Source organism: Amyelois transitella, chromosome 5 (assembly GCF_032362555.1).
Source record: "Amyelois transitella isolate CPQ chromosome 5, ilAmyTran1.1, whole genome shotgun sequence".
NCBI classification, from domain to species: Eukaryota; Metazoa; Arthropoda; class Insecta; order Lepidoptera; family Pyralidae; genus Amyelois; species Amyelois transitella.
The window spans coordinates 8,305,879-8,323,781 of NC_083508.1; the positions used below are offsets into that span (position 1 = coordinate 8,305,879).

Consider the following 17,903-nt stretch of genomic DNA (forward strand, 5'->3'; position numbering starts at 1 on the left):
CATTCTTAACGTCAGGCTTGATGAAGTGCAGTGGAAGCAAGCTTCTTTGCCTGTCCGGTGCGGTGGTTTGGGTATTCGCCGCTTGGAGGATTTGGCTCTCCCGGCATTCTTGGCCTCTCGTCGCATGGGGTTGTCAATCTTGTCACTAAATTACTCCCTTCTAGCGGTGACAGTTTGATCTTGCCCTTTGTAGACGATGCTTTGATAGCGTGGGTGGGGCAAAACCCGAACTGTGCGGTTCCTGATAGGCCCGAGGTTCAGCGCCTTTGGGATGAAAACAGGTCTCAGTCTATTTTTAGGGAACTGGAGGGCCAGGTCACCGGTGCTCATTTGGCTCGCTTCAAGGCCGCAGCTGAACCGGAGTCGGGCGCTTGGTTGCACGCTATCCCATCCCCACAAATGGGAACATTATTAGATAACGATTCCCTGAGAGTAGCCGAAGCTTTACGGTTGGGGTGCGTTGTGTGTCAACCTCATCTCTGTATTTGTGGGAAGATGGTGGAGGCCGATGGGCACCATGCTCTTGGGTGCGCACGTTGTGCGGGTCGTCTGTCGCGGCATCACTCGTTAAATGACATTATACGAAGGGCTTTAATATCTGCCAATATACCTTGTCAGCTGGAACCGCCGGGTCTGTTGCGTACGGACGGGAAGCGACCTGATGGACTCACTTTGGTGCCGTGGCAGAGAGGACGTTGCCTGTTGTGGGACGCGACGTGCGTTAGCACGTATGCGGCGTCCTATCTCACTAACACTGAGCGTACACCCGGCGCAGCCGCTAAGATGGCTGCTGAACAAAAGATTAATAAATACTCGGTTCTAACAACTCAGTATGAGTTTGTTCCGGTGGCCGTAGAAACAGCCGGTCCATGGTGTCCTCAGGCGAGGCTCTTTATTGGTGAGATTGGACGGCGTTTAAGGGCACGTGGTTATGACAACCGCTCGGGATGGTACCTGGTGCAAAGGCTCTCCATAGCTATCCAAAGAGGGAATGCGGCAAGTTTAATGGGTACTTTTGAGCCGGGTGCAGTCCGGGGTGGTATTTTTGATTAAATGTATTTGTTTGTTTGGTGATTGTTTCTATTTTGTATTACCTTGATGTTGACGAAGCTGTTGTGAATATTTTGTAATATTTTGATAAATAAAATTAATACTAAACCTTTCTACATGACCTAAATATCTAAACTAAGAACTTAATTCCTTTTCTTATTTTCTACATAATTCCTTTCCATATATTTTACATTATCGCTTTTAATTTCATCAGGTTTATACCGATTTTAATTAATTCTTCCGCTTCTGCCACAATGGCCTATTACTGCCATACATTCGTGTTGGGACGAACACGCTTTTAGCACCTGGGAGCCTAACTAAAATACCGCGCTTTAGTTTTAGCTTTAACCTCAATCGAATAGGTGACTGTTATCTATTGAAAACAATTGGCATGTTGGCTAGTTGAAGCGGCGAAGGCGAAGGTTTCTCCATGTAGGTACCTATCTAGATATTTTTTTTGCTTGTCAAGAAGTGTTGTCAAACGTCTAATTCTCTGTCAATATAGGTAATTATCTGTGCGTCAAATTGACATTGATTGCCGCAGACAGAAGCTGCCTGATTGCAGGCAGTTTGAGTTTCTTTGAAATTTAGAAATATCGATTTGGAAGGAAATTGAGTGAAGTGGAAATATGGGAAATATAAAATCTTAAATGACGTTTTACAAGACAACGTTGTTATTGTGAGTAATAGGTCGTTTCTTGTTCATCGAAATGGTGATACAAAAGAATTGGAATAACGTCGAAGCGTCGCCTCAGAATCCTACTCCTGAGAGTACCCCCAGTAGCTCATGGAACTTCCAGCCCCCAATTCGGATGATAACTGTTCGTGCTAGTGATACAGTCAATATGCAGGTAACTAATAATTGAGTACTTCAAAACGCAAAACTTTCCAAAGTCTTGAAAAAAAAAAACATAGAAAGAAAACGCCCATTTGTGAACTTGAACTTTGTTTGCTTCTACTGTATACAGAAATATTTAGATACCAAAGTGATTTATGATCAATTGATTTATGTAAAATATTTGAGATCATTGTAATGTATAATATGCCCTTCAACTAGGTATAGTTATGTATGAATTAAACAGGTACAAATGTACAGGTTTTAGAACTTTCCATATATGTTTTGAAATGTATATGGAAATTTTAACAGAATTTTGATAGAATTGCTAAAAATATTACTTCCACAATGAATTTGCACATGAAGTTTAGTTATACAACTAAATAATCCTCTTATTTATTTATTTACTAATTTATGTACACAGAAAACTTAAGAGACTGATAAACACAAGAAACAAAATAACAAAGGTTCTGCTTATTTAAAAGAATCTCTTCCAGCAGACCCAAGATAGGAGACATGATGTAAGGGCGACAGGAGTGACTATATCTTATTATTATTATTAATTATTTTCAGAAACAACCCATAACTCGCCAGATTGCTATCAATACCCTTGCAGCCATGCATAGGAGGTTTAGTCTGCCAGGACCTGTGCAGCCACATTCCAGACCTATAGCAGAATTCCGCGCAAGTGCCAATAAGTCTTTGGACATGTTGAGGCAAACTATACAATCAGCAGTCACTAGAGAGATTGATCAAGTTATAAAAAAATATCTTGAGGTAAGTAAATAAATATAAGGAAACCTAAGATTTAGACAAGTTGACCACCATGCTATTTTCAGTGCTTTTCAGTTTTATTCTCTGATCATAACAAGTTTATTCAATAGCATATAGCTGAATGTGGCCTTTCATTCTTTTCGAGACTGTTGGCTTTGTCTAACCCATAATAGATAAAGCTGTGATTGTGTGTGTGTATCAGCATATTCAGCTATAAGGTTATTATATTAGCGTACTGCCTCTTACAGTCACAACACTAAAGAAACACTAAGAACTAGAAGTTATTGAAAGTCATCATTGTTGGAATTATTTTTGTTAAACAATAATATACACCTTATATGTATTTGACATTCTTGGGTGTTGCAACTAAGCTCCTATAAGACAAAACACTTCATAAATAATACATTAAAAAAATTAAATCTCTTCTATTCTTTTTTATTCTAAGCAGAAATTATCCTTACTGGGTATATGATCTACTAAATTATCATATGGTAGGTGTGGCAAGTCAAAACCTGTATAAAGAGTAAATACTTACTAAGTAACATATTATTTATTCCGAAAATCAATTACTAACATTTATGCTTTTTATTATGTTTGTGAAATAAATCATATCAAATTTTTTATGTTACTAAGAAAGTTAAAATATTTGTGCTTTACTTGTATACCTACTGATATAACTAGAGTATTTTCTTTGTTTCAGAAATTCTTTGTACCTGCTGTAAATAACATAAGACTTAATCTGGGAGATGAATCAGTCAGTGAAGACCAAGTAAGTTTTATAGTATACTAGATAGCAAGTAAAACTGATAAACAGGTCCATGAGAGATGATTATTATTAGGTGCTCATTATTTTTACCAGAACTTACAACACAATTATTTTGACAGTTTGAAAATCTATTTCCTATCAATTTTTTTAGACAAGTTTCCGACAGACACCTTAATGTGTAAATGACAGGAAATATTTAAAACATTGTTTTAAAATGACATTGCATCCTTTAATGGGTTTACTTAAAAGTGTGTATTTTACAATTACAAGGCTCCTCGGACTAACAAACTCTTTGTTGAAAAATGATATTTACATTTTTAATTAGGTCCGGGCTGTGTGTAGAGCTATGTTGGATGCCACTCGTCTGTTGTACACTACTCCCACTCGTCCAGTAGCATCACCTTACGAGACCAGTGATTCGGAATCCAGCAACGGTGCTGATACTAAATTTTCTAAACAAAATAATGTAAGTAGCAGCTTTTGATTAAGTTTTGGATACATACATACATATGATCACGTCCTTATCCCTTACGGGGTAGACAGAGCCAACAGTCTTGAAAAGACTGATAGGCCATGTGCAGCTGTTTGGCTTTGAGATTCAAATAGTGACAGGTTGCTCAGCCCAAGTTTTGGATGTTTATAGGAAAAAATAATACTAGGTTCTGCTTGCAGTTTCTCACACACATGTCGTTTATGTAAGTTACCCTATGTCCTTCTTAGTAGTTCTTTATGTAACTTTATCCGCAACTTCATTCACTTGAATATTTATACAGACAAACTTCTTGATTTGTAAGTTTTAATATGGTTTCAAGTTCTCATATAGCGTTAAAATAAGATTATACACATATCTTTTTATCTATATTCTGTAATCAACTCATTGGAAATAAAAGTCTTCAATATATATTTAAACACATTCTTATAACGATTATGAGTTACATAACTTAGTTTTCTTAAAAAAGATTTCATAATTTGCATATTACATTATTTCAGTTGCAAAGTCCATCACAGAACAAGCGTAAAGAGTCGGAGGCAGATATGGACATGGGTATAAAACGTAAGAAGATAAAGGAAGAGAATCCAGATAGTGGTTCGTCTTCTCCACTTCCCTCGCCAGCTCTGAGAGACCCTGAGAAATGGAACCCAGCCAGGTTGACACAGGATACATTGTTCATTATGGGGTCTCACGCTCATAAGGTACAGTATCCATATATGAGATCTAGACTATTTTGAAACACCGTCAATTTTGTATAAAGTATTTACAAATTCAAATGGCTGTTGCCAATGCCAAGTTGTATGAGTAAAATACATATTGCCATGTCTTGGTCCATTCTGTAAATATAATCATATTTTTGATAATCTCCAAGTCAGATGGTTATTTTGTTGGTAGGTATTCATTTCACAGTGTTTAGTAATGACAATTATTTTTACGAAAGAGTAGTTTTGGACAAGCTCAATTCAAAATTTTAATGGATTCTTTTGTTTGTTTTACGAACATATGAAAATGTAATTTACGGTATGTGTTCGGGTCGTAGCATTGAACTTACAAAAAAAGATGTGTTTTCGTAGGTATATTTAAGTTTAAAATGTTTTTAAGGTACTGGGGCTGGGTAATTCCCGAGGTCGTCTGTACACTAGACACGCAGGTCTTCTCAGGTATCCTGCCGATACCGCCGACAAGGAATGGATAGCCAGTCATAACCTAGTCAATGCCGTGGGCGGGAAGACTTATATTATGGTAAGATTATGTTATACGCCAGTATCTGCGCCCCGAGGCTTCGTTGCCGTGAGAATTTCGGGATAAAAAGAATGTGTTATTTCTCCAGGTTTTATTTTATTCATATATCTCCTTAATTTCATTACCCATACATTCTCAGTTTGGTCCAAAGGTTCGACGTGTGGTGGTGGTGGAACAAAGTTGAAATAAATTAATTGATTTGATTATTATTATACCTTCTAGATATATTCTTCATACCTTCCATGTTGGAGTAATGTAGTGTTTATAGTTTCTGATTATTTATTGCAATGGACAGATAAAGAAATTACCTATTTAACCCTCAGATTTTATCAATTTTTTTTAAATAGTCTGATAAGTAATGACTCGTCTTAAACTCGTTATAATAAGTACTTTTTAAAGGACACTATATTATCCCGCCAATTTGTTTTAGGTTTTAGAAGATATTGAAGAATTGGCGAACAGTGAAGCTTATAAGCATAGCTCCTTACCGATGCTTGGAGAATTGACAGGATTCAAGGTTCCCCCTTTTATGTTACGCAAAATAAAAACCTACGTACTTAAGCGTTCTTTGAGCGCCGATAACGCTGAGAGCCCCCAACCCACCACTAGTACATTTGAGGACAAACTATTAGATGAAATTAAGATGGAACCTTCACATGATAACTACGACAATTTTAACGCAAGTCAGTATACTGATAATACAAGAGATTTTGCTGATATCGCTGATATTAAAGTTGAGGATATTGACGATATAAAAGTAGACGGCATAAAGGTTGAAGACTTGGATGAGATAAAAGTTGATGGTATTAAAGTAGAAGATTTAGATGTAAACGATATCAAAGTTGAAAATATAAATGATATTAACGTTGACGGTATCAAAGTTGAAGATATAAAATTGGAGAATGACGATGCGTTTTCTCTTTGTAAACAAAGTGATGATGATCAAAGTAATCTAGTGGATGGTTTACTTGAGGCGGATATTGAATTTCTAAGTAGAAATCTTGGCAATATTGAAAGTGACGCGGACGCGAGGAAGACCATTGAGAAATTAACTGGGGCCAATCCTGATACTATTACTTTAGTTGGCGATGAATTTGATTTGGGAACAACATTGAACACTAACAACGTAAGTATTACTTGATTTATCGTGGGAATATATGGTTGTGACAATCACAACATAAATATTACGTGTTTATTTCTTGCGCAGAAGACAGAGCCCATAGTCACAATTCACAAAGTCCCAGTTCAAGGATGTAAAAATTTGAAAAAACTTTCGTTTAATGTTTTAGGATTGTAATATATAAATAATTTTTGCCATCATTCTAAGATAACATTATATATATCATTGAAATGAAATAGTTATATTTTTTATAGATTTTTATCACGATGACTCTGATATACAATCATTAAGCTATCAAAAAAGATAATATTATTGTGCTGGCTCATTATGTTACAGATTATCAAAAGAGTTGATTTTCAATATTTTCCTCTATTTAATTTACAGGCACAAACTTTTTAAGTTAAAATTAACGCCAAGTCTCAGAGCTTCGAAGATGAATATTGTTAAGAAAACTCTGTGATGGTGGTGAACAATATAGGAGTGGTCTTATATTGTTCTCGTAACGCTCAGGATCCTAGATTGAGTACGAGTAAGTCAGGTTCTTACCCAAAGCGACACCCGTCTAACCTCCGCAATCCTTGTAGGGGAACCTCCAACCAATATTAAATCATGATAAAAGTTTCACTAGATGAATGTGCCTATTTCCTGGGTCTTATATTTTTTTTTTATATTCCAGTTTTCAGGCAGTCCGACAACAAAATGTATTACAGTGGCATCGACGACCAGCGGGATGATTCATAGCGTTCCCGTTGCGCACATCGCGGCCCCGCCTCGGATCACTGGCAGCACTGTCCACTACTACACCAGCTCCACTGTACCGCCGTCTACTCAGAGAACGATACATCATCTCCCGCAGGCCACTGTGACCATTCAGAGCATTCCAGGGTCCACGTCACAGATGATTCGTGGGTATGTTATCATCTAAATATATAAAAGAAGAAAGTGAATGTCTGAATGATATATCAACGCACAGCCCAAATCGCTGGGTCTAGAGACTTAAATTTTGCCGCGTTGGTTCTCTATGTGATCTAGTGCGTGCATTAAGAAAGGTTTTCCCGAAATTTCCGTGGGATCGGGAATTATGGTGATTTTTTCGTTTTAAGCGGGCGTCCTGTAGTTATTGTATATATGCTATATTGAAAATATAAAATTTTAATAAACTGCAACAAAGACTTGCTCAGAAAAGTAGTCTGATTTTTTGAAATCAGTATGTATATTTCGTACTTGTATGGTCCAACCATTCGAGGTGATCTGATCTGAAAGAAATTTGATTATTTTTCCGCATATAAATATTAAAATAACTATCACCTTTTCAGGATACCAATCAACACGAAGAGCGGAACATTCAGCACGGTGATGTCCCAAGGTACCGCTAGCACAATAATCGGTTTCGGAACCAGGACTTCTAACGCGACCATCATCGGCACGCCTCAGTACGTCAACGTTACCTCGAAGTCATTCCCAACTGGCAACATTCTGCATAATGCCATCGTGTCCCGCAACATTATCAATCGTACAGCGACAACTTCAGGGGTCTCTTTCAACGTAAGGCCTTCCGTACACACAACGACCCCAAAAAATAGTACCGTTGTTACTGCCAGTTCCGCTGACTTCGACAACATATCTACAACAAAAGATATGATCGACAACGCGTGCAATTCATCAGTGATGTTGAAGAAAGTGCTCACTTTAGGCAGTGCTGGCGGCGCTAAGTCGTTCATGATGCATAATACACAAAAGGTTTTATCGACAGGTTTCGCTAACGGTGTAACGCCGCCTCCTAACGTCACTATAGTGAGTTCAGGCTCGAGTGGTTTGCTCGGTAACGCCAATGTTGGTCATGCGACGTCAAACATCATGAGCCCAACTTCCGGCACTTTGAGTGCAACACACGCCACATTGTCGGCCTTGTTGGCGTCAAATGATGGCAGTAATCAGCCCTCTAAGAATTAAGATTAGGTATTTTATTCCTCTATAAATGTCGATCTCTTAGATTAGATTCTATTCTAGACTCTACAAATATAAAGCATCTGATAAATTTTTCGATTCACAATGGTTCGATTCATATTAATCGCGTAGTTTTAGGCCATGCTTTACAGTGATAAAAATGCCCCGCAGTATTGCTATTTATGAAACTAGGTAAAAATCTATAATATAGTATGTGATGTGTAAAATTATGTTTGTTTTTGGACAAAATTAGGTGGCGAAAACGTAATGAAAGACCGTTAATTGTTTACATTGTTAAATATTATCAAACATAATTTTACGCAATTGAAATAATAGCAATAATTAATAAATTTAATACTGAAAAGACGATATTGTCAACCGGATAAGGCTGTTTGTTTTGTGAACTACTTGTACCTACATATATAAAGTATGATCTCCATATTGTGATTATGATATACACAAATTATGTATATAGTGAGAGATTGACGAAAAATACTACTACCTATTGCAAAATTTATTATTACTATAAAGTATAGAATGCGGACTTATTCCTGCTAGATTCAGGTGCGAACTGCAACTTTTACAAATATGGTGTAAAATATTTTAATCATGACTTGTTCACTAACCGTAGCCAGTTAAAAAGTGAATAACTAAACGTAAACGTGCCACTGCGTATATTGATAATGGTTACATTGATATGATTTTCAAAAGGTTTTGTAGTGGCCGTACTGTGTTCGTACTATTTCATCTAAAATCAATTTAATGTAGTATATTTCGTCAAACTCTACGACCGATAAACTATTTATTTTTGTTAATAAATGAAACAGGTATTTAACGCGCACGTAACGTTTATCGTGGTCAGTCGCTCGATGACAACGGATCATTGTAACATGATGCGAGATAAAATAAAGGCATGTTACATGCGCGATTAATACCTGTATTATTTATAAATAGTATAATGTAACGCAAAAGTTTGTGCCAAAGGACCATGGTTATCTTGATCTAGTATACCTCATAATATCATGCTTATTAAAAAATTAAAATGTAGACTTATTAGAAGAAGCTAAGCTTTCTCTTGCGGTTGTACTTTTCTCAAATATACTGCCAAATAAGTGTGACTAGTTAAATAGATATTATGTGTAGTGTTGTGAAATGTGAAGTTGTTAAACATGATTCGATCATTATTTATAATTGATATTTAAGTCTTCGTTTTGGATTGTTATAAATTCAGGATTATTACTATTTTTGTATGAATTTTCTAGTTTTAACCATTCTATTGAATGATCTTGTATTGTATTGTTGCTTTGAGTTTACTGTATACACATTTTTTTTGTTTTGTGTAGTAGTATAGATTTGATCCCCTTTAGTGACTACTGAGGCAAGGAGGTCGGATTATTTTTAATAATACATTCGCCTAGATAGTATGACGCATTCTCAAATAGCAACATTTACAGGTTTATTAATGATGTCATTGCCTAGACATTTCTCTAGCACGAGACATGAGGATGGCTTTGTAACTATAACTTAACATTATTTCTCTGGGCGGTAGAAAATGCAGGTCGTTAATTGCGAACTAAAATGTGAACTAATACGAAATTTTAAAGACTAGCCCGCTCGTCATTGGGTTGTCTTGAATATGGCGGATGTATTATCTATGTGAACATTGTTTTAAGTTGGTGTGAAGGAAAGCTTGCCAAATGCTTTTTTAAGTTATTTTATATATTTTTATTTATTATTTTAGCTTTTTTTAAGGTGCAATGCTTAACACGAGGCTTTAATGTCCAAAGATGCAATATTTTTTTGTACCTATTAGCTAGCTTCCGTGCAATTTTGTTAACGCTTGCAATCTAGTGCTTTAAAAATAGTGAATTGTAATTTTCTTCAAAGCGCTTTTTGTGCCATTATGTTTTTTTTCCAATTGTTTTTTCATTATCTTAGCCTTAAGTGTTTTTGATACAGTTTAGTGAGATTTTGTGTTATATATACTTAAGTACAAATGAGATTTCCCCAATAGTTTGTATATTCATCGGAGTACAATATTTTTTTATAACGTTATTAATGTTATTATTCCATAATTTAAGGTTAAATATTGTTCGTTTGTTCTCAACTTTACTGGCTGTGCATGTTATTACTGTTTAGTATTCCTTAGTAAATGTTAGTGATGTGATAGTATTTGACTCATATTTCGATACCGTTTTTTGGGAATCAAGTGAAGACGCCATATAGATAATGTATAAGATTAAATTTTAGAAACGAATTTTTAATAGATTTTATGATAATCATAGAAAAACACTGGTTTTTAAATAATTGTATTATTTATGAATACGGCTTTGGAAACTCTGCCATATTTTATCAGTTCCATTACAAATTTAAGAAAAAACTTCATTTCCAACTTCAATTCTTCACTTCCAAATTTTCATTAAAAATATTCTGAATATTAGGCATTGTGTAGAAAGTGTAATTGAGAAAAAAATCATGTATGTCATTGTTTATCTTCGTGATAACTTATTACGTCAGTTTTCTAAATTAAGATCATAATCGTAATGTAAGTGCAGAATTATAAGCGCTAGAATCATTAAGTTTTATCATTCGCAAGTAAATTGGTAAAATTACAAAAGTTGATACCAAAGAGGTAAATTAATATTATTTTATTATTTAAATTTACCTCTTAAATATAATATTATTATTAAAAAACTGCACTTCATTATGATAACCCTGTGGTTGTATTATCTCAGTACCTGGAAATGAATCTCATTGTAATGTGTTGTAATACATGTGTGACAATTAAATTGTAAGACTGATTTTTGTTTAATTTATTTCTGTTTGCTTTTTGTACATTTTTGATATAAGTACCTACTTATAGAATTTCTAAATGTAAAATGTAAACTTTGATATAATGGATCGTCGCCCTTTTCGTTAATCAAGAACGTTTATAAGGCATATGTCGTATTTTTTTTCTCTGTCTGTGATTATGCCTATCTGTAGGGATAGAGAGAAAAAGAATACGTATTATTGTTATAATGGCAAAGTTGGTAAATAACACTCAGAATGAGATTAAAAATGTTTTTTTGGTTGAGCTAAGTCTCTCATCTTAGCGTGTTTGTGGTTGACATCCTGTGGCCCGGGGTAGAGTTATGCATATGCATAAATTGCTTCTTTTAGGCATGTATTTTTTGTTGACGTTCTCAATAAACATAAGTTTGACCTATTCGATTCTAGATCAGACAAAAACTGTTCATTGTGAATGAGCAGAGTTTTGAATTGGAGAGGATATTAAGAGGAGCAAATCACGCTACGCCATAAGCCAATAACAGAGTATGCCAAATTGCGTTATCAAAGTTTTAAAGGCGTTATTAAAGGCGAAAGGTCTTCACGTTCGTTTACATTTTTTCTCAATAAATGCATTTTCTTGTTTGCTTACGTATAATTATGAAAATTGTGACCGTTTTCTTATTCCGTTCGCAAAAAAATACTAACTAATAATTGCCGGTTCATCATAGGCTTTTTACGATGGGCGCTCCCCCATAATACGTATTTTATTATTCAACGAGTCGCAGTACGGCCGTCGTATCACGTCCCTCATAAACTCGGATGCTGCTTATCTCGTCATTAATGTGCGATAAAATCTCACTGCTCTATATTCGTATCATAACCGTGTGTCATGCGTATTCAGATTTATATCACAATGTTTTAAATTCTTAGCCTAGTCCTAAGACATAATGACAGTAGTGTTTTCCGGGTTGGACCCGATTAATAAACTTCTTAGGATACTTTTCGAAATTGGCATAGATGTGTACTCAAAGCGTGTAGATCAAAGCTGATATGTGACCCTTTCTATTTCGTTCACAGAGCCATTTGATTTTTGGACGAAATGACCACTATTTTTCTATATCCCTTACTGGACTTACTGACTTACTTACGATTGCGGAAAAGAGGAATAAGGAGAGACTTCAACTTTTTGCTTGCCACTCCAGGGTATACTCTTAACTTGATATTTCATCAGAACGGCTTTGATTTGATTAAGTTGTCACTACTCTGGTGACTTGACACTTGAAACTTGACAAAAGTTCGATTTATAAAAACCATAAATAATTGAGCCAATAAATACTCGTATAATCAAAAAATAGTTACGGGAACCACGGGAATGGAATTTTTTCCGTTATACGCGGGGGGAAACGTCTAGTAACCTTTAAAAATTATAACTCAACGTACAGTCCATATAAAACGTCTCAGAGTTCCATGGAGAATATTTCCCTTTTTTTTCTCCTAAGTTTCTATTACCAAAATCGAGTAGTTTGCGTAGCTCATCGTAGCACGGTAGCACGGCATCGTAGCATCGCGTCGTGCGTAGAGCGGCGCGGCGTAGCTTTGCTTAGGGTCGTAGCAAATTCGTAGCAATTCTACGTAGGCCCAATTGCGCCCGTCGCGTGACGTATTGGCAACTGCAGCCGTATTTTTAAATTCGTTTTTATCGTATCACGAAAAGCAAACTTTGCACCATAAATGTATCATTATCGTCGTCATTGCTGATATCACGTCATGAAAATTCAAATTTCATCATATCCCTGAATTACATCGTATTGCAAACATTTCGCAATTGTTGTATCAAATATCTGTGCTATACATGTACTGACTGATGCATAAATAGGGGGTAGAAAAAAAAATTGCATTTCTCAAGCACCCGAGGATGATAAACTTTTCAATTAATAACAAATTTTGTTTTGATAAAGTTTGCAAGTTTGGGAGCACGCGGGGGTGTTTGCGGCGTGTGGGCGCGCGGTAGGCGTGCTCGCCGTAGGGCGTTGCGGTGCGGGAGGGGGGCGAGCACGTGCTGCGCGCTCACGTGGTGGTGCTGGCGCGCTGTTCGCGTCCGTAGTGCTGCTCCTATGAATAATTGTGTACGGAGTGAATGAATCGATGCGACGGCGGCGGCGGCGCGGGCGGCGCGGGTGTCGCGCGGGGGCGCGGGAGGGCTGCGTGGAGGGGTGCGCCGCGCCGCGCGACGCGCCAGTCTCGTGCCGGTAGTCGGTAGTGCAACCGAGCGACTCCGGGAGCCGTCCCCGCCGCGCCGTCGCTCGCTCGTAGTCGTAGTGCGCCCGCTGGCGCCAGAGCCCATGGAAACCCAGAATCAGGACGTGGCCCGAAGCCCTGCTGAGGTGCCCAATGACCCCGGGTATGCGCACGATCTCGAGACCGTCGATTGTCGCGTGTTATTCCTCATCTCATCCATATGTTTACCTTCCAGGAAGATGTTCGTCGGAGGACTCAGCTGGCAGACTAGTCCAGGTACGCTCGTCGACTCGCCGGCCGCGCTCCGCCTGCTCTGCCGACGGATGTGCATCCGATGCACTCGCCGGCGACGGCTGACCGACCGCTTAGATCGCGGAAGACCGTCTCCACTGACCGTGACGGGAACCGCGAAACGTTTCAGTGATGAACTGTACAAATCGTTTGATAAACACCGGTAAAAGTTTGATAGTCAGCTGATTACTTATTCGTGGTTCAAAGTTTTCGTTTGCGGTGTCTATACCAGTGTTCGTGATGATTCCGGGGTGAGATACGTAACGGTGGGTTTAGAACGTCGTAAACGCGTGTAATATGCTGTAATTCAGTTATATCAGCACGGTGTATCGGCAGTCAGGTGTGCGGCGGCGGCCATGCCGGCTGCGCGCGCAGCCTCCGCCGCCGCCCCAGGTTTGCCGCCCTACAACCCTGCAAGCTATTTTCGGCCCTATCATCTTTATTATTCAGTGCGTTATTCGAATTCAGGTTTTCATAGCCGGCTTTTCCTCAAACAGTTATCACAACATAACCTCAATCTTAAAGTACGTACGGCACCGGCGCGTTTCCGTCCTTGTCTGTTTATGTAGGGCAACACAACAATTGGCAATAACTTGTAAATTATATTTGTAAAACTATTTGAAATACACACAGAAATGTAATGATTGTTTTATTCCAATCCCGAGAGTCATCCGACTGGTCTAGGTTAAATCTGCGACATTACAAAATTCATATTTTTCAATATTTTTATTATCAAAAAGTCATGAAGCAGTCCGGAAATTCCTTTACCTATGATTTGTAACTTCTGCTAAAGTTTCTTGGAATTGTGTGAATACAATCAATCAGCTGACACATGTAAAAGCGCGTCCAAACAAATAAATTTTGTGATATAAAGCGAAAGGTCCGTAGAGTGCGCGTGCGCGAGTGATGTCCACGGTATTGGGTCGCGCCGTCATGCGCCCACGCCGCACTTTGCTCCCTCTACATCTATGCCAACTTTGTTCTTCTCTGGAGATATCTAGGCCGCTGCATCGGCAATACATTTGGGATTTTATTATCGGATCTATCGATCACGAACTCTTACCGGGAAATATATAAACTCATCCGTGCTAGCTTACAAGGCATTCTTAGAGCATGTTTATTTACATCTCAAAACAAATCGGTTTTCGAAATTATTTTAGTCAGTGTATTATTAACCAAACTTGAGAGGTATGGTTTAACTTTCTCAAATAAATCTACGCAGATTTTTATTTGGCTTATGACATTTATTCTTAAATGTCGTCATGGAAAACTTTTTTTTGGAGGAAGTAAGAATTCTTTTTGCAAATAAACTATTCATATATAAGTGTCTACCCAAAATATTTAAGTTAATAAATAGAATTGCCTCTTAAAAATACACTTAAATGACAATACATAATTTCATATCAGTACGACGCACAAAGATTTAACAAATACTTTTTATTGTGATTAATACTGTGAAGTTCAGAGATAATAGAAAAGGTCAACGCTAGTAAAAACACTTCACCGCTGTTACGATCCGTTTTAGAAAAAAAACTTAACAGGTTTATGAATAATAATTTGTACATATACTTCCAAAACTAAGTCCGTGAACATTATTTAAAAAAATAATTTATTCATACGTGGCTATTGACCTGAAAAACTTGAGTTGTTGAGTCACGAAAAAAGTGTCGTTGTTAGACTAAAGTGTTTACACGAGATGTTTGCACCTTGCCTCAGTTGTGATGATAAGATAATTTTAAATTTTTTGTAGTATCACGGCACTGAACTGTTATCGTTTAATTGATAGGGAGTGGAGCGCCCGGTGCCTTAATCTCGGCTTTAAAAATATCTACGTCTTCAATATTTCAGCTGTCCGGAAATTTTGCGTTATAAAATCAATCACAGCTCTTTGATAAGAATGACAGGTTAAATATATCACCCAAAATCCGCAAAGCTTTTATCTCGTGAGTAGGGATTTTACTGATTATTTCTTTCCAGAGAACTGGATGAAAGATAAAATCTATGAAGAAGCTGTTATTTAATAACTTACATTTTGTGTAAGCCTAAGCGGTTATAAGGAAAAGTCTAGATGAAAGTTTGTCTCAGTAATGGTACTACCTATAGTAGTAGGTAAAGCTTTAACAATATTTTTTCCAATTATTGTCTTATTTGCTCACTATGTATAACTTTTATGATAACACTAAAACGTTTAAGTATTCAAATAAAATTCTCGCAGTAAGCCCTTCAAATATAAACGGACGACGTCACCGTTTGGCTTTCGATATAGCCATACCTTATCTAACACATGTTCGGCTATTTTTGCCTCATCAAGTATAGAAAATGAATCATTAGTTTTAACATGTGACTTGACTGTTACATACGAATACGATTTTAGTCGAAGTACGTCACATAGTTATTTAGGGAAGAGTAGAAAGGATATATTCTTCACGCATCGCTTCCAGAAGATAAATCTATAACGACATTTTAATGATTTCAAAATATTTTTTGCGTAATACTCAAGACGCAAAATTTCGTGTTTCGGTTTTTGTGCAAATAACAGCGCATTATGAAATGGGACAAGGATAAGTTATTCTAGTTTATATTGCTAATGTAACTCATTACTTTAGCCGAGTCGTTTAACGGCGTGCTGCAAGACAAAAGGTAGAGCTCCATTATCTCGGTTTCCACGGCTGACATATAATTGACACTGTCTCGGGAATTACACAAACTGGACTGAATGTGTACAGATAAATGTGCCACCGACCGAGTATTGTTTGCGCATTACTTACTTTGTAAAAGTACGGAAATTATGGGAAACGTATTTGCATTGCTTACTGCCCGAAAGTTATATCATGTAGAAAAGGATTAAAGATCTGATCAAGTATGATAGAAATTAGGTTATGTTATGTCCAAAAATTCATTTAGAAAGTATAATTATACGTGGGACAGATTTTAAGCTTTAAATATGTAACAAAAAATTTAAACGGGTGTTCCTATTTAAATAATACAGATCACTTAAAAACAGGTTAGTTAGAGAGAGCCTTAATTTGTAATATATAATACTTATATATAAAATTCGCATGTCACAATGTTCGTTACCGTACTCCTCTGAAACGGCTTGACCGATTCTCATGAAATTTTGCGAGCATATTAAGTAGGTCTGAGAAACGGCCAACATCTTTTTTTTCATACTTTTTAGTAATAAGGGTTGTCCACCCTTAACATGTTTTTTAACTAGAAATGACTTAAAAATTACTTATATGAAAAACGTTTGCCGTGACAGCTAGTTCATTATAAAAATCAATCATCTTGAATTTCACGCCACACATTTTCCTTGAAGCCCAGTTATAAGTCTCGGGTATCAGGTCATTGCGTGCCACTTTAGCCTGAGATGAACAATACTCCAAACGGGACTATGAACCCGTTCTGGTTATTATAAGTCGATTGTTTGCTCGACGCTGCGCACGCGCACATCGGCTATTTGTTCGCAATTTCCATATTATTTTATGAGACACTTTACATTGTAATTTTGTTACCCAGTTTAATCTATTCTTGGTCTTCTCTCTCAGCAGTTGAAATGAGTTAGCTGGTTTACTCATCAATAAAATTTTACTGTGCTGTAAGTGGCGAGGCTACTTTTATTCGAATGCTTCTAATTATATCAAGTACCATCAATATTAACCGGTATGATTTTAATGGAATTAAACAGGTATGATCAATAATTTTAAGTCTTCAGAAAAATTAAAATATTTTCGTTTTCTCGCCTAATGTCACAAGCGGTACATACATATGATTATAACCTTTATTTACCTCAATATTTAATTGAAAAACTCTAGGTTAATTTTAAATGTTTTCCTTACATAGATCTGGTGAAAACAGAAAAACAGGAAGAAAAAACTTTAAGTGAGCTATAAATTAATGCAAATGACGGAAAGTAAAATGGGACTTTCTCTTTCGGGGATTCTCAAACTTTATGTCGAAGATAGCAGCTTGCGTTGATCGTTAACACAGCCGAGAGGTTTGCAATCAAGAAGCAGGAAATTTTATTAGCTATAAAATCTTCAAAGACTACTCGAAGACTCGTATTAGACCGGTAGCTAGAGTCTAGCTCTAGTTTATAGAACCAAAGTATTCATTTAACGCCTATACCTACATGTAGTCTCTAAGGATTTCCATGAAGTTCATATTTGGGAATCAATAAGAAACAATTTAATGTAAAGTAAATAATTTATTAATGATAGTTAATTTTTCACCAAGTTTCTCGCGAATAGGGTCGTCTATCGCAAATTCTAAAGACATCAAGTATTTCTTCTATATTGATATATTCTGGCTATCATGAACCATCTGACTGTTTAGTTACACCAAGAGCATACTTTCCGGCATATAGACTATAAAA

The 17,903-nt window shown here is 36.7% G+C and overlaps 2 protein-coding genes across 6 annotated transcripts in view; both read left to right on the top strand.

The window, feature by feature from the left end:
- The first annotated feature begins 1,556 nt into the window (after positions 1-1,556).
- LOC106131915 (uncharacterized) lies at positions 1,557-11,021 on the top strand. The gene is made up of 9 exons (XM_013331191.2): positions 1,557-1,901; positions 2,459-2,662; positions 3,360-3,428; positions 3,751-3,891; positions 4,416-4,619; positions 5,020-5,160; positions 5,591-6,286; positions 6,957-7,189; positions 7,597-11,021. The coding sequence occupies exons 1-9, from the start codon at positions 1,761-1,763 to the stop codon at positions 8,231-8,233; spliced, it is 2,466 nt and encodes an 821-aa protein (XP_013186645.1). The 5' UTR covers positions 1,557-1,760; the 3' UTR covers positions 8,234-11,021.
- Positions 11,022-13,114: 2,093 nt separating this feature from the next.
- LOC106131844 (RNA-binding protein Musashi homolog Rbp6) overlaps positions 13,115-17,903 on the top strand; it is a 476,408-nt gene continuing 471,619 nt past the window's right edge. For 3 of the 5 annotated variants that reach the window (XM_013331071.2, XM_013331072.2, XM_060944334.1), the window contains exons 1-2: positions 13,115-13,400; positions 13,473-13,513. In XM_013331071.2, coding sequence (XP_013186525.1) covers positions 13,342-13,400; positions 13,473-13,513 — 100 coding nt within the window. In that variant the 5' untranslated portion in view covers positions 13,115-13,341. The remainder of the gene's footprint in view (positions 13,401-13,472; positions 13,514-17,903) is intronic. The other 2 variants (XM_013331073.2, XM_060944335.1) reach the window with 2 other exon arrangements.